The sequence below is a fragment of the Cariama cristata genome, unplaced genomic scaffold (assembly GCF_000690535.1).
Source record: "Cariama cristata isolate BGI_N322 unplaced genomic scaffold, ASM69053v1 scaffold45888, whole genome shotgun sequence".
NCBI lineage: Eukaryota > Metazoa > Chordata > Aves > Cariamiformes > Cariamidae > Cariama > Cariama cristata.
The window spans coordinates 2,133-19,714 of record NW_009633746.1 but is presented as its reverse complement, the minus strand read 5'-3'; the positions used below and the strand labels follow the sequence as shown (position 1 = coordinate 19,714).

The 17,582-nt window shown below is 38.3% G+C and overlaps 1 protein-coding gene across 1 annotated transcript; it reads right to left on the bottom strand.

Annotated features, from left to right (window-relative positions):
* Nucleotides 1-2,254: 2,254 nt before the first annotated feature.
* Nucleotides 2,255-17,074, bottom strand: GFPT2 (glutamine-fructose-6-phosphate transaminase 2). Its single transcript, XM_009706857.1, has 19 exons — nt 16,921-17,074; nt 15,085-15,192; nt 14,356-14,454; nt 13,555-13,680; nt 12,918-12,976; nt 12,268-12,402; nt 10,678-10,739; nt 9,050-9,129; nt 8,638-8,755; nt 7,776-7,939; nt 7,135-7,230; nt 6,924-7,021; nt 6,458-6,578; nt 5,989-6,146; nt 5,738-5,852; nt 5,035-5,162; nt 4,131-4,298; nt 3,534-3,695; nt 2,255-2,925 (listed from the first exon to the last, which is right to left on the bottom strand). The coding sequence occupies exons 1-19, from the start codon at nt 17,072-17,074 to the stop codon at nt 2,881-2,883; spliced, it is 2,196 nt and encodes a 731-aa protein (XP_009705159.1). The 3' UTR covers nt 2,255-2,880.
* Between the last annotated feature and the right edge of the window lie 508 nt (nt 17,075-17,582).

Here is a 17,582-nt window from a genome sequence, read left to right as displayed (position 1 = left end):
CTCCTCCGGCACGCAGACCTGCCCCAGCCACAATGGCCTCCCGGTGCTCCACACAGGCCGCGCCAGGCCTGCGCCCCCTGACAGACAGCCGCCCAGCCCAATTGTAGCCCTCTGCCAGCGAAGCTCAACCAATCGGGCTCCGGAGGCGGGACCTACCAGTCACTATATAAGGGAGGGCGGCGAAGGACTGCATTAGAGGCAGCGAAGTTCGGGCCAATCCGGGTGCAGCCTCCACCCCCTGGCGTGAGGTCATCATCGCACGTCAACCTGTCACCATATTTATGATGTCACCTCACAGCACGGCGTCATCATGACTTGCTGCGTGCCCAGTCCTTATAGCCACTCTGCTCCAGCAAGCTGGGAGAAAGTGGTCTGTGAGGTAAACACCTCCCATGCATAAGAAGCCCTCGAAGCACGACAGCAAAATGACATCACACATTGGCAGCCTGTCACAGCACCACAACACACCATGATCACCTCACATCTGTGCTTTGGCATGACAACAGAGGGCCTGGTTCCACAGTGCAGGGTCATGCAGCTACAAGCCCTGACCCATTGGGTCTGTGATGGCCCTGAGCGCTGGGACATGGGCTTCACACGGCTCTTTCCAGGGGGGATGGTTCAGAAGGGAAGGGATTTATTCCCTCTCCAAGTAGTCCAGCTAGTTTTGACCCCACTCAAAAATCATAAGCCTTCTATACATTACCATACCACCTGCCTTGACGTTAGGACTACTTGTTTTTTAAAACAGGTGCTGACTAAAAATCATATATTTTTCCACCTCTCCTAGAACTAACAAGAACTTTCTTTTCCATGGTTTCTATTCTCATAGACAATTTTATAAAAACACACCTGTCATTTTGTTAACAAATCAATTTAATGTGTCATATAGACTAGATGATGTTAGTTTCCTTTAATAGCTCCACTTTTTAATATTATACTAATTCTAGACAGACAGTAAAAGGGGCCTTTGCATCACTTACCAAAACATGTTGGATACCGAGTTGCATATGTTTGGTATCTAGATTAGATTATCGCTATGCTTTTATTTGGTTATAAAAGGTACTAAAGCAGTTTCCAGTAAGAAGCTCCTAATGCAACAAGCTAGTGTAACACTTTTAAACTATTAACCTACATAAGTATTCAAACATCTCCCTTTAGAAGCAAGCTTCCAGAGAGGTATTATAAAGAAAACTTTACTAGTCGAGGATTTAGTTAATAAAATGGAGAAATTAAATATTATGATTTCTGACTGTTCCAAAATACACACATGAAGTTCTCTACTCATTTGTTATCTACCTTATTTCTTTGAGGTTTATAGATGCTTCCTACTGCTAGTTTGTTCACGACTAGCAAAGTGTGCTTTTGCAAATATATACGTTAATAAAATAAGGCTTTAGTCCTAGCTTGAAGATGTACTTAGTATTCTCTTATTTGCCGGTATAAGGTGTTGGGGTTTTTTTTAATATATATTCCCGTACCAGTAGTTTACATATATTAAATGCAAGTTCATAGCAATTTTTTCTTGGCCAAGGAGGCAACTTTATGACCATAAACAGCATATGTAAAAACACAGGCACAACTTCTCTTTTCACCTGCAGGAAATTTCTTCCCACATTCATCTGCCTCAGCAGAAGGTAAATACAAAGGTTTAATCAATAGCTGGTATGAGCTACAGTAGGAGCTACAATCAGAGATTACACTGCTGTATCACTATGCGTCTGGCAAAACACTGAGGAACAGTTACCAAATTCAATTCTCCAGTACTCATGAGCTTCAGAAAGAGAGTGATATGGAGCAAGCTACCCAAACCCAACACATTATTTTGAAACACAGCTGCTGGATAAGGAAAAGTATGGTGTGCCTACTTGGGAGACCTGTGTGACACAGAAATAACTAACCCAAGAAACAGAGGAAAGCACTCTTGATATCAGGATTTAGGCAAGACTAGGGGAGAACACTGTTTCTCCTACTTGTATCGCAGTACCGCCGTGTTGGACCTGTGTTCAGACCTGAGATGAGGAGTCATCAAGTTAAAAAAAAACAAAACCCCACAAAACAAGAAGAAGTATATAGTCTTTAATTGCATTGTGATTTCATTGTACACTGATCAAACAGAATTATCACTTGAAAGACATCCAGTTCCCTTATTTTGTTGCACTGTACATGTTATGCAAATAAGAGCTGGGGCAGCATACAAAACAAAATGTTGCTCTGTTTTTTCAAATAATTAGTTGAAAGAAGCAGAAATTTAAAACATAGCTGGGAATTTACAGCCACAGAAGAGCTTTGCAAATGACTGGTTAAATACAAAACACAGATGCAAAGCAGGGAGGGGAAGCTGGGGAGGAAGAGGGACAACAAATTTCCAGTTTGAGGCTGAAGTAGGAAAAAACCCTAACAACTGTACACAAGCGTCAACATGCTCAGTATTTACATTCTGAGCATTACCAATGCTACAGATATGCAATGTACTAAAAAAAATAACTTAAAAAAAGCTATACAATTGTAGTTATAAATACTATATACTTAAAACTAGTTTTAAGTAGTGTAGGCTAAAAAAAACGTTCACAGTTACTCTGAAGAGAGCTGTATATATATATATTGCACAGTAGAAAAGTTCATTCAGTATACCATGTGTAAACAATTTTTATCTTCTTTGGCAATTTCAGGACTTAGAGGAATATTTGCTGTAAGCAAAAGCACTTGGGTACAAGGCACATCAAAAGCTTTTAAAGCTGCAAGATAAATCCTTCTGACACTTTCCAGTTAGCACTGTCATTCTCTTTAGAAAAACGTGTACCTATCAATTCAGAACAACACATTTCTGCAAGCATAACTCAGAGGTCTGGTGACAAACACATCAGCTGTTCTTGGCTGTTATTCTACAGTAACAGATTTGGCCAAATTTCTTGGAAAGTCCACCTAGAATGAAGAGACAGACTTTCAGTATATGACAGAGTAATACTGACATTCTGCATTTGACAGTTCATTTAGTGTGCTTTTTTTAGACTTCCTAATGAGTTCTACTTTATTCTAGACACATTAACACATACAAGAGACTATAGATCTTCAGATAATGACTCACTGTTGAATTCATTCTTGCTTCCAAAACCTTCCTAACAAATACATATTTGTTCTGCACAAGATACCTTTCCAAAGCAGTCATCATTATCAAACTGACACACCTAGCCAGCATCAACAAACAAAGCTGTACAAAGCACTGAACTATTTTAGGTTAAAGTGCAATCTCGCATTTCAAGATGTACTTCTCTGAAAAAATCTGATCTGTACACTCAACTAATCGAACAAAGCAAATAATAATTTTTTAAGAAGGATACCGATTAAAAAAATATAAAGCTGAAGAACTGGCTCTGAAATGCCACGTCTACTACCACAGTCACTATAAGCTCCATTAACTAATATCATAGTTTTTTTTTAGATATGCCATATAACTGGGTCTCTTACTTTCCACTGGTAAGAGGAAGTTCAAAACTGCACTAACTGGGGTGCTAAATATAGAAAACGCTTACATCGTATCCTCTGAGAACAGCCAGGTGGAATGAAAGCAACTGGAGAGGAATAACGCTCAAGACTCCTTGAAGGCAGTCAACCGTATGAGGCAGCTCAATTGTTTTGTAGGCAAATTTTGAGCTTTCTGTGTCTTCTTTAGAACACAGAATGATTGGACGACCCTGAAAATAAAATTTTGCAGTGTTAAGTGAAGAGCTGGCTTAGAACTGCTTTGAAATATTGGTGCAGAGCATGCCTGTAGTATGTTTGAAGGTGCTCAGGTAGCTAACAAAGACAATGCTAGTCTTGCATAATGACTTTTGTCATTCACTTGTGATACTTGAATGTTTTCACCCTGTAGAGTTTTAACATTATTCCATTTGCTCCAAAACAAACAAAAAAACCCCAAACAAATGACCCACATGCAATCAGTTCCAGTACTGGTGTTAACCTGTAATGACAACCTACAATGCAGCACCTTATTTATAACTTAATAATCACCAAAAAAAAAAAAAAAAAAAAAATCACTAATACATCCTTTTTCTGAGACACAGTCAGCAGCAATACAACACGCACAATCTCCTTCCCTATAACACTATATTAGTTAAACAGCTTACCTGTCGAGCAGTGACCTGTTGCAGAGCATTCTGGCACTTGGTGAAACAAGGATCCTTCATTATCACCATGATAACAGGCATTTGTTTATCTATTAGGGCTAACGGCCCGTGTTTCAGCTCACCCGCCAGGATACCTTCAGAATGCATATAGGTGATTTCTTTTATTTTCTAAAAAAGCAAATGCCATCAAGTTACGAGTAAATCAGATAAGAAATAAAAGCCACAAGAAGCAAAACATCAAGGCTGTACATCTGCTACTTAAATACAGACATACGGTATCAAGTTGGTATTTTCAAAGATCAGTTAATAGTGAAAACAGACAGGCTTGTCTGCTGGGATTTCTAGCAGGCTGCTGGTGGAAGCAGAGCTTGCCGTGCACGTGCATTTGCAGATAAAGAAATGGATTAATCAACAAGAACTTCAAGAACCAAACACCCAGCACAACCTTGGCTAACACAGTCTGCCTTTAACATTTCAAACTTCTGTGAGAGATGGATATGCATCTATTCCACCAGAACATTCGTAACATAGTTTATGAGTTTCCTGCATGAGCATCTCATCTGAACATCAGCACATTGTGTTTTTCTGATGTTATTTTCAAATGGATCAGCATTTCAGATTGTTTGGGTTTTTGGTTTTGGTGGGGTGGTTGTTTTGTTTTGGTTTTTTCAAACAGACTCATTAAACACTGCCTTTATCCTGTGAAAGAAACAAGAAACTGATATCGTGGCCAGGTTCACCTTATGTATGTGTTCAATCCAACAGGACTAAATGCTCTTAGTTACAGATAGCAGTTTTACTGCAGCAGAATTAAGTTGTACTTAAATATTAGAAATAAACTATGTTGCAGAAGCCACAAAAGCTCATTTTAAAATAACATCCAACAATACTGAGAGATTCCTACCAGAGCTCCTTCCAGACAAGTGGCATAATTATACCCACGACCCATAACCAGCAGTGATCTCTGTTTGTACAGTTCAAGAGCCAAATCATGTATCTTCTCATCCAAGGACAAGACTTCTTTAATCATCTCTATTGGGGCACACAAAAGGCACATATTAAAAACTTTAATTGGAAAAAATAGTTTGCTTGTAGTAGGATGTTCTAACGAACTATTAGGACAGATAGGCTTAATATAATTCAACCATTAACTTTGCATCTTTGACTGCAGTTTAAGGATATTTTCTCCAGCCTTACTTCCAGTAACAAATTTAAAGCAACTATTGGTTTAAGCAGTGCTCATACATCCCATTTGTATTTCCAAAGGTAGTTGTGGATATCCGTTTTAAAGTCACCTTGAATTAGTTTCCTTTTATCTATCCTGATTTAAGGTGAAAGGCTTTAAAAACTTCAAATTAACTACCTTATTGTAATTAGAAAACCCAACGCATGAAAATTCTGATCTTCCTGCCAAGTTTCTTGGAAGGGCACTTGTAAAATTGGCAATTAGGGCAGAAACTAATAGTCAATTTTTCTTATATTGTCTACCTTTCAGGAGGAGATGGAGAGTGAAACTTCAATGAGAAAGATACATCCCTGAGTAGTATTTTATATTGCCCATTAAACAACATCTCCTATCCCTTCTCAAACCCAAAATATCAAGATACCTGGCAATGATTTTAGTCCACTAATGATTTCCTGTCTCCTTTTCTGCAAGGAAATTCTGTCTTCAGACATCATTAGGCCAAACATTACAAGAGACACGAATTGGCTGGTATAAGCCTGCAGACAAAACAAAACATTTAGCAGCTAAGTCTGCAGAGAGTTAGTATGATCTCAGTTTGAAGTGCTACAAATAAAATTTTAATTGGATTCCACAGGGCTGAAGGATTAAAGTCAAACACTGAACAGCAATTACCTTTGTGCTTGCCACACCTATCTCAGGTCCTGCATTGATATGTACACCACAGTCAGTTTCCCTGGATATTGAGCTTCCGACCGTGTTTGTGATGCCAACTGTTAGAGCACGACGTTCTTTACAATACCTCAAGGCCATAAGCGTATCTGCAGTTTCACCTGGAAAACATTTACATCTTGACTTCAGGTTGACAGAGGATAGCAATGATTCCTGAAAAGCATACAGTTCTCCACAAGTGTGTTTTAAATAACTGCATCCACGGTTTCATAATGCAAAATGTAACTGAAAACAATCTTTCAGCACTCACTCGTACATATATTTTAATCAAGTCTGAAATAAACTTTCATTCAAGACAAATCTGGCTTATTAGCCGTTATCCTCCTTTGCAACATGCAGAAAGTAATAAATTATTGTTTAAATTTTTTCTACAGTTTTCACTCAACCAAAGACAACAGTAAATGCAGCTCACCTGACTGACTTATAAAAAAGCACACGTCATCTCTGAATACAGGTGTGTTTCTATCTAGGAAGTCACTAGCAAGTTCCACCATCACTGGTAACTCAGTTAATTCTTCCAATACTTGTCGAGTCTGTATTCAAGCAGCACACAATGTTTCTTAATATTGCCACCCATGAAAGTCTTGACATCTTAAGAGTCAGAGATAATCTAAATGGATTCTTATTACAAAAATTGATAATTACAGCTCATCAGAGCTTTAAAAAACAAGGTGAAAAAAGTTAATGTCTAGCATGGTAGGTACCAGCATTGAAGCATTAATAAAGAATATGGCACAAAGGAAAAGTAAATAAAAGGGTGAGACTCCTCAATGAAAGACAAAGTTTGAGGTATAAAAAAAAAAAGCAGATGAAGAGCTGTTGTCTAAAAACACAGCAACTAGGAGTTATAAATGCACTTCAGCTAAGGCTGAACATACAGCTACTGCAGCATGGTAACTGGTCCCACAGCCAATAATGATCAGTCTTCGGCATCTTCTGATTTCTTTCAAATGATCCTTCAGCCCCCCCAGCAGAACTGTAAACAAACAAACAAGCAAGCAAGCATATATCAATGGTGTATTTTATTTTCTAGTTAACATGTTCAAAATTTGCAGGCTTAGTGCAGCTTGAACGCCTGTTCTGAGTTACCTGTACTGCTCTCGAAATTCACTCTGCCTCTCATCGTATTGACAACTGATTCTGGTTGTTCAAAAATTTCCTTTTGCATGAATGCACTGAAGTTACCTGTTTGGAAAAACATTACATGGCAATGCTTAGGTTTGTTATTTGAAGTCTATTAGAGTTACAAACAGACTACTTTTAAGATGACCTGTGGCAGCAAGCTAATTTAAGTTGACTCTTAGCTTAAACAAAAGCTTAGGAACAGGCGAGAAGAAAGGAGGGATGGGTAGTTCACACTGTTTGGTTGGTTTCATTTCCCAACACTGACAAGATAACTGAACTCCTTTTTAAGGAAACTTCTGTATTCCACTTCAGTTCTTAGTTTAGAGTCAAAGTTTGCCAACAACTACAGCAACATGTTAACATCAGTTATATTTTCACTAAATATTGAGATGAATAGAAGTATCTAGGACTTCTCCAAGGCTAAAAAATTGTCCCATACTGCCCATCTTCCCTTGGTCTACAAGCTTGGAATTATCAGCTCCCAGTACAAACAGCCTAAATATCAGGTCATTTTCACAACAAATTAGCAGTTTTCTGCTTTATCTACTACACAGTCAGTAACTGTCCATCTTTGATGATACTCATTTACAGATGTTTCAACCCACCCTTCATGATTTGCTGCAATTCCATCTGCAAGGTTTGGATGGCCCGGGAAGGATCATCACTAGCTGAACGCTCAAGACGGTGAATTGAAAGCTTCCCATCTGTTACGGCTGCAATGTCATCATCTTCTAAGAAAATTACTCTGTTGGTGTGCTCAATGATAGCACTACAGAAAAAACAGAAGCAAGACAAACCTGACATGTCAGTAAGGGTGGGTAGCAGCACTCCTCAAAGCGATTAAATATGTCACACAGCACTTCCAGCCCCGCTTCTATCCTCCTTTTGGACACAACTACAGATAGAGCCATCTTAAAGGAAATGGCTCCATCTGCTGCTCCTCCTGCATTCTCACAGGAACCCAGAGCAGAAGGCTCCAGAGCCACATCTCGCATCATTCTGATCTGGTCTTGCCTCCCAGTGTCCCTGACGGACCCCTAAGGTCACGACCTTTTTTCTGAGATATACATGTATAACTAATGTCCAGGTTCCTGCTAAATTTGTAACCACACCACTGTTTCCTCCTCTGATAGCTGGATTAAAACACCAAGACCCAGACTAACCTATAGTCCGCCCAAATACTCTGCTGATAGTGTCTATTTGTACCCAACTTACCTTCCTACACTGGATGTATTTTACATATTGCTTAGCAACTGGCAGATATTGCACTTGTTTGCAGTTCAAATGTTGATGTCAAGCCTTCATATTTTTCAGGTACCTTAGCCTGGAGGCTTTATGAAGTTACCTGGATTAGAAGCTATTCTATCAGAAAACAATTACTACAGCAGCAAGACAGTGTAAGATTTCCAGAACTATCTCACTCAAACAAAAACAGTATTTTGAGAAACGTTTAAGTACTTTTACTACCTTGCATCTGAAGCAAAAAAGAATTCTACTGCCTTATCCCCAACAGCATGAAGGCAGGTAGAGCTGTCCAGTCTTTTCATTCGTGAATTGCATATGTTCTTCACATTCTCAATGTTGCCTGTTAAAGAAATGAGACGCTTTAAATGCAAAACCAGATCTAGATCTGTTCAAGTTAGAGATTACAGACTGTACAGGTTCAAAGTATCACAGTTACACAAGTATTTTGGAGGGATGGGACTTTTACATGAACTACACATTCAGTGGTATAAAAATAAAATATCCTCAGCTAAGAAGCTATTTGGGGCATGAGCAGGTAGTTTTATAGTACAAAGACGAATTAACCTAATTTCTAATCATAAAATAATAATAATTTTAGTTCTTAAAAATTACACAGTTGGGTTTATCGACTTACATGTTCTATATAAAACAGGAATCTGTTCAGTGGAGAGCTTGTACTTGCTCCTAACCCCAATGAGCAAAGGACTCCCTCTCCTACAAAGGGAAAGCACTCAAGTTTATAAAGAGAAAGGTGTATACAAAGAAGTCAAAGTTGAAAGACAATATCCCATCTAGCTTCCTAAATAGGCATATCCTCCTCAACCCTGATCCTAAAGCCATTACATGGCAGGAGTTATATAAACTTGGCTTATTTCTGTAAGATTCACCAAATATTAGTATATGAATAAGTACCATACGCTTTGGTGATTCTTTCCCCATGAACCACACTCAGGTAGAGGAAAATATATATGAACTAGTTGATTTCCTTCCAGTAATCACAAAACAGCTTAGCACAGGCACCCGTTTGAGCACCATTTTTAAACAAAGCTTACTCTGCCTCTGAAGCGAGCCAGCAATAAGCACCAGTGCTCTTTACTATTGAAACAGTGTTCTACGCTTTAGTCTTTTAAATTCAGAAATGTCAACCATCACTACTGCACCTCTGAAACTGTGGAATATTAAGATCATTTTTTAATTATATGGGTCACGTGCGACACTAAGAGCTTATTAAAAAAAAATAAAAATCACAGGAATAAGAGAGTAATTCACACGCCACACCCCCTCAACACCTCAGATTACAAATTTAGCTCCTTTTAATCCCCTCACTCCTAAAAACCCAAACCTGAACCACATATAGAATAGATCATTTCAGAAGATGTTCTCCAGTTAGAGTGATGGTACAGCTGGCTTCTTCACAATTTTAATATAGTCCCATTTCAAACCACAGAAGCAACGGGCTTTTTAGCTGTAGTATAAAAGAGTCTTTATTCCCACTGCTACTTCACTTGCTACTTTAATATCTTTTACATTTCCTGAAAGTTGTTTTCCAAGTCATGAATAAAAGTAGAACTTGTACAGAAAAAACTCATACATGCCACGACAGCTATAGAACTCTATTCGTATAACCTATTAGTGTGATGGCATTTTAGCCAACCTGAACATACTTAGCTCAGTCTTTATTCAATGTGAAGTAAAATTGAACCATACCTTTTCCCTCCTCTTTTTAATACAGGAGAAATGTTAGCATGCTTCTAATACAATTTTAGAAACAGAAGATACACTGAGCTTCCTTATTGACACACTGTACAGATAAAAGGATAGACTATGGGAATGAGTCAGTGGTACTTTCTTCTGAGTGTGTCATTTGGACAATCTCCAACTGAAAGTGTATTTGCACGAAGCAAGAAAACATCGTTTGAATACTTTTCAGTACTGTCTTTGGATCCTCAAAAATTGAGTAGTCACATCTAATTTATTAAACAAAATCAAGTTAAAGATTATAGAGAAGCAACAGAAGCCTCTGGAAATTCTGTGACCTGCAGTCAGTACAGTTCAAATTCAGTTATATTTAATAGTCCGTTGAATAGATGCTCAGCAGAGCTTTGCTGCACTTCACAAGGATTCCACTAGTGCAGCTATCTACCTTCTGAGTTTTGGTTAATTAAGCACTTTAAACATCAATACTCTAGTATCTTTAAGAGATTTGATGTTAAAAAAATGCTAACAAAGCATGAATTCTGTATAAAATGGACTTCCACTAACCTGGTAGCAACAGCTTCACCTGGGTAATGGATGCTCTTGAAAACCAGTGCAAAAGCGCCTTCCTGCAGACCATGCAAACAGAAGAGGGGGGGAAAGAAAAAAAAAAAAAAATTAGTCCTAAACAACTTATCTCAGTTCGTTACATCTCATTAAACTGGGGCCCCTCTTCCTGCAGAGGCTGTGAAGGAAAGCTCTTTACTGCTATCAGGAATCTCTTCCTGGAGGGCAGACTGCACCTTTAAAGGAATTGGTCACCGAGCAGAACAAGCTAACATGCACGTAGCAGTACAACAGCTGAAAGATCAGGAAGGGAGCACTTAGCCTCTCTTTATAAATAAAAACAATACCTTCTAATGCAAGGGTTAAGAAAATCTCCAAGATGTTACTTGTAATCAACATGAAGACTGTTAGACATTTACTTTTAGTAAGGCTTTTACTAAGAATGCGCATGTAGCTGCATTTTATTATGCATTTTCAGCTAAAATTTTGGAGTTACTACTTCAAGTTTAAGCAGCAAATTCTTAGTAACATATTTCAAAAAACAAACAAACAAACAAACCCCAGTTTCCACAAAAAAAAACCACCAACACCAAAAAAACAAACAAAAAAAACCCCAAATCCACAATGCAAGAACAAAACCAGGAACAGTCAATCAACTACTCTATAGTATTAACACAGCTTGCAAACTTGAGGAGTATTCCAAAAGCAGGAGCAAAAGCCCCCCTACACCTTGCAAACAGAGGAGAGATGGCAACATTTTCTCCTCTCCGCTCTTGTTTTGCGTTCAGGTGAAGTCACCCTTCCCCTCAACTAGGTGGCTGCACCACTATTCCCTCTTGACCCATTACAGATTTTTACTTCGTGTGTATTCCAGCCCTGCTCTGGGGAAATCCTACAGAGCTGCTTTAGAGAGGAGAAAGGGGAGGTGAAAAGAGTGTAAGAAACTGCAGGAAGGGAGGGAAAACATCTGCCCACAGACTGGGGGGAGGAAACAAAGCAAGCTTTCTCCAAGTTTGCAATGTATCTATCAAAGTTTTTGAGCGTTCACATATTAAGTAACAGTAGATTCCCACTTCACAGTTTGGAAACCAGCTACACCATGGATCAGTACACCTTGTTAGATCTGTTTCCAAACATGGGAGCCAAGGCATTAGACAAACTTGAATCACAGCAGTGTTTTAACACGATCAGAATAGCCTTTAAGAACACACTGCTCTTTATGAGAGATTTCAACCCCCAGAGGCTCCTTTTTTTTTTATTAAGCTGCTTCATTAAAAGACTGTGATAACCTCTTGCTATAAATGCAAAAAAAAAACCAAAACACCCAAACCAAAACAAACCACACAAAATCCACCAAACAAAAACCACTGCTAAGACAATTTAAAGATTTACTATTGAAAAGCCTTTGAAGTTTCCAAAATTTTAATCTCATTTCTTGGTCTATCAAGCATTGTTTAGAGGCCAAAAAGTGTTATTTGCAGCACCTTCTAAAGACTCCTTCAGAGGATCTAAATGCATAAGTGCAGAATACTAAGGAACCCTACAAATAGCTTATACTGTTGTACAGGAAAAAAGGAGTTTCCCACTTACCAACTGTTGAATAACTCTTTCCACCAAGGCTGAAAAACTGGTGTCTTCACTCTCTCTATTGTCATACATGTATTTGATCAATTTGGGGATTGTTTCTGTATCCGTTTCAGATTCAAATTCATAGCCTTTGCTCTCCTGAAATATCACATAGATGAGTAAAAAGTGTTTTCATCCTCAGGCAAAAAACGCTGAAGAGCTTCTCAGCTGCCCCCCACCAGAAACTTCACAGTAAGACAGACTGCTTGGAGCACTACACTGGACTAGTAGATATATATCACTATAGACAAAATACAAAGACTTGTCCTGTCATAGCCACTCTTTCAGAAATACTGTACTAAGACATGTAGTAAGACTTGCTTAGCATCTGTCAAGCAACAAGAGACAGGAGGGACCCTATTCCACACACCCTCTCAAAGAATTTGAGCACAACTTGCTATTCTACTCATAAGAACTTTGCATTTAGGATTACAAGAACATGTTGCACTTCACCAGCTCCTAAGTACCTTTATTAGGCAAACTCCTTCACACTACTATTTTATAGATGACATCAAGAAACTTGAATTCAAATTGCAACAAAGTCATGAAATATCTGTTGGTAGTTGGTGGAGCATTTACTTTCTAGTTTTAGAATCAAGTTGCCACAGACTCACCAGAAATTTTCTGAGGTCCTTATAATTTGTGATGATTCCATTATGGATAACAACAAATTCTACAAGGAAAAAAAGATGTATATTCATCAGGAATGAAAAATTAAAATATTTAACTTAGAACACAAAATTAGAGGGCAAAAAAAACCCCCCAGCAACTTAGAGGTACACTAGGAACTAACTGCTATAGCTTCCAGACCTACAGTTTATCACAACATGGGTAACAGAAAGCAGAAGCTCACAGATTCTGAAGGCATACAAAGGTTGTTCCAAATCATTGTAACAGTTTTAAACTACACCCAGTAGAATAGCACCAAGCCATCTCAAGGGAAGAACGATATGACAGCCCAGACAATATTGATGCATTTACATTCTCAGAATCTTACCTTTTAAAACAAGAATGTTGTACTTTGACTAACTTGTATCAATTTTCAGAGAACAGATCTCATTAATCTTTTACATTGTTACTTTAGCCTCAGAAGAGGCTATTTCCCTGCAAAGAGTGTCTGACGTAGATAGAATGACAACAGCTTAGCCCTAGTATATGAAATAGATAATATTAACACTAGGAAGAACAGCGGACAGATGTACTATGTGGATTGAACCATTTCAAATTCATACAGTTCCAGAGATTACATACCGTTTCTTTTATCTGATCTCTGAGGGTGACTGTTTATTGCACTTGGCGCTCCATGGGTTGCCCAGCGAGTATGAGCAATTCCAAAATGTGTTTCAAAATCTGTTTTTGAATCCAGGTAATCTTGTTCTATACACAAGAAATTCACTTTACTGAATAAAGTTGAGTCTCTCTCACACACACACAGCAAGTAAAACATTAAGAGAATTTTTACAGGCAAAAATCTAAAAGTTATCTTCTGGCTTTCTTTTAAACCATTTGCTTTCTTGACATTACACATCAGATAATTCAAGATACTGTGATTAAAACTTTGTTTGCCAAGACTCAAGCATTTTCAGCCAATACTAACAGCTAGGCTAACAGACCACATTACTACAAATTATAATGTAAACATATTAAAACACAACTTCAGCTCTTCACAGATGGAAGCACCGCATAAAGCAGATTGTGATGACAGCCAGCTGCTTAAATGGTCGTAAATTCTGTCAGAGTCCATGTTTCGATGTTTCAGCTACCAAGCACAGAAACCATCCGAGCAAAGCACCAAGGGAGCCCAGGTCTTTGAAAAAGAAGCAACCAAAAGAGGGGAGCGTAGACTAGTAATTTCACAGCACTATACCTAAAGATCAGCTTGCTTTTCAAGTGTGGATTTGAGGGCACAAAGAATTTAACTGCCATTGCACTACACAGTGCAGTTATTTCTGGTACAAAATCATAACTGTAATTTCATGGTCTGACTTTCTGCTGAGATGCAGATATCCGACTGGGAGGCCAAAGTAAAGGGGTAATTTTTAAGGCACTTACTGTACAACTCTTCTTCCAAGGCCTTTACTTTTCCTCTTTTCTTAACTAGTTTGATAAACCTTTCTTTATCTTCATTATTATTTCCATCAATTGCCACTCCTACAGTATAAGACACAGTCACAACTGTTATTTAAAGTATGAAATACACTGGATGAAAAAAAAGGTTGAGAAAATGCAGACAAGCACATGCTAGTAAAACTATTATTTTTAAATTGTCCTTCAAAGGGACATACTTGAAGTCTGTTGCTAGACCTGTGTATGTTCAAGTCAAACTAGATGAAGTCTCTGTCCACTGCATAGATGAAAGTATACAGGAGCCATCTCAAATTTTGCTTGAGGACAGACTGATATATTTTGCCCGATGAAATTAGCCAACTTAAATTTAAAGACAAGTTTAATCTTCCTCATCCTTTCACCAGGACTCATATGCACAAAAAAAGGCTGAGGCACAAACTACATGACCCTGTATGGAGGTCTTCTTCCTCAAACCTTGTTTGCTTTGCTTATGTGTACTAAACCTCAACCACCATGTCATTACAGAGCAAAACGCCCAATTTAAATTGCTGACGAAAGTTGAAGAAGAAACTCCAAGAATCAAGGTAATTAGTTCTGATCTTTTAATCTCCAGGATAAAAAAAAAAGTCCAACACACAGAAGTTGAAAGTAACCAAAAAGTCACGTAAGTAGCTATCGGTTGCTAAAATTAATTTGTTGAGTTAGTTTGCATACCTGCAGAGTCATACCCTCTGTATTCCAGTCTCTGTAATCCTTTTATCAGGGTTTCAAATATTTCCTTACGAGTCCGAGGCACTCTGTAGTTTAGATAAGCAAAAATTCCTGTTTAAAGAGAAAAGGGGAAGAGGGAAAAAAAGAAGCAAAGATTTTATTTTTTTTTTTAGCATCTGCATTCCTTCAGACTCAATTTAAAACCCTTTAAAACTAATATCACAGAGAGGTCCTAGAGGGACTCGGCCTCCATTTAGTACAATTCTTCCTACTTTGTTTTTAAACGGAAAGAGTTCAAATACAATAAAGGAGTCAGGACCCTCATTTTCACCACACAACACATACGCTTTCCTGGCCAGTTTTGCTCTCTTTATGTTACCCACCAAGAGTTAAACAGTTGAGCACTTAAAAAAATTTCTACTTTTCATGAAAACCGCAGCTGAAAATGGGAACATTGTGATCTATTTCATATCCAGACATTCAAAGAAGGCATATATTCACCAGTACTAACACAAGGAGACTTTTGTAATCAAAGTCACGGCCTTAAATACCCACGGGTAGGTACTAGGCACAACATCTATTTCTGAAAGTTTCCAGCTTAATCCTGTATACAACGGTCACTTCAGAAGCAAGAGACTAGAGAATAAAACATAAAGAAAGGGCAGAAGTCAAAAGGATAGGACAACAAAGGAAAGAAACAGAAGATACAAAAGCAGAGTCACCCAAAAAACAAGCATTCACCCTTTATTCTGCCTCAACACAATGCTGCCTGCCAAACCAAACTCAGAGACATAAGATCCATTTGCTTGCCCCGTGTTACGCAGGTCAACTCTTACAGAGGCGTCATAAGGAAAGACATGAAGTCACTCCTTGCCTACTCGGCAAACAGAGCCTGGAAGAGTCTGCAAGTCTGATCCTGCTTCTCTTGAAAAGACCAGTCACCAACTAAGAAGTGGCTTTTTCAGTTTTCAGGTTGGTGTGTCCCCCCACAATTATTTTTTTTTTTTGAAGGCAAAAGAACGGAAGCTTTTTTTTTTTTTTTAATTAGAAGGAGTTTGGAGGATGTCACTTTATCTTTAGAAAAGGTGTAATAAAAAGGTCACCTGCAAAGACAAATACAACCTTTCCTTTTCTCTGCCTACAGCTCTTTATGGGACGGTTGCATTTACAAGGATAGGTTAGGCCCTTTTATTAACTCTTGCAAATCTGTACCCCAATAGAACAGAAACATCTAATTTCACTGTTCCAACAGTTTCTCCAAGCAACAAGTAAGGACTGGAGACTACCGTTAGCAAAAACCAGACTTTAAGAGCTCAACAGATAAGCAGTTCAGACAACCAAGTGTTTTAAATAGAGAAAGCCTTTGTTTGAAATTGAACACCCTCTTCCCCTTCAATTAAGGCTTTTGAACTGTAAATGGCTGTAGCGAAGAAGCTGTTATAAGGGAGATTTATTGGTGTATCATTATAAATGTTGCTGTGAATTCGGTTACTCCACTGGTTTTAAACCATTAATGCTGTTGATTTGACAGTGAGACTAAGAGACTATTACATCGGTCTCTGAATTTATCTTGGAAGGATTAAAGGGTAGAAAATGCTTTTCTGCTACAGAAGTGAGATTTATGAGGAGCTCAGCCTAATTATTTCTAGAGCATCCAACATTAACAGAGATACTAAGACAATAGTTGCATTTAAAGAGGTATTTGGGAATTTGAACAGCTAAATACTGTTCTTCATGGATGCTTTGAAAAATAACGCCTCCAGTTATATACAGCCACTTTAGACTGAGAGCTTGTTGATCATTTTTCCAGACAGATATTTACCGTTTTCTGGCACTAACCACGAACCTCAAGAACAGCATTCTCCAGTTTCTTCAATACAAATTTCTCAACATCATTCCAAAGCATTGCTACACACCTCATTTCAGATCCAGTTCTACTTTCTAGGCCAGATTTCACAATGTATTTAAGATGCATCAGCCTCGTATGTTCCATGTGGCATCTTTGACTACACAGAGCTCCAGGAAAAACCTTCCTTTGGGACTGTCCTTACAATGCTACCAGTGTGCTGCAATTGTTAAAAAGATCCTTGTTTCCAGGGAACTGTAGCTATGCTTCCACACACGTGAATTAGAAGACACAGAAGTCACCAGAGGCCATTTACAATGAAAGCAATAACTGCAGCCTGACTTCTCAAGGAATATATTATAAACTTTTTCAGTTAAAGGAAATAAATCTTACTCTCAGCACCGCTTCTCTCGTACTTCTCCGTTTCATGATTTACCCACTTGCATATTTTCTTCCCTATTCAGTCATCATTTTGGCTGGATTTAAAGCACATTGCTCAACTCACATAGAAACAACTTTTGATAAAGACTTCTTGTAGCTTAATTCCTTCTGGAAGCAAACCAATATGACCAAAGCTTAGTTGAATCATACTCATGATAAGAGAGTTTTGTGAGGCTTACGAGTTATAATGGCCTCCCCAAGCTATTAGATGCCA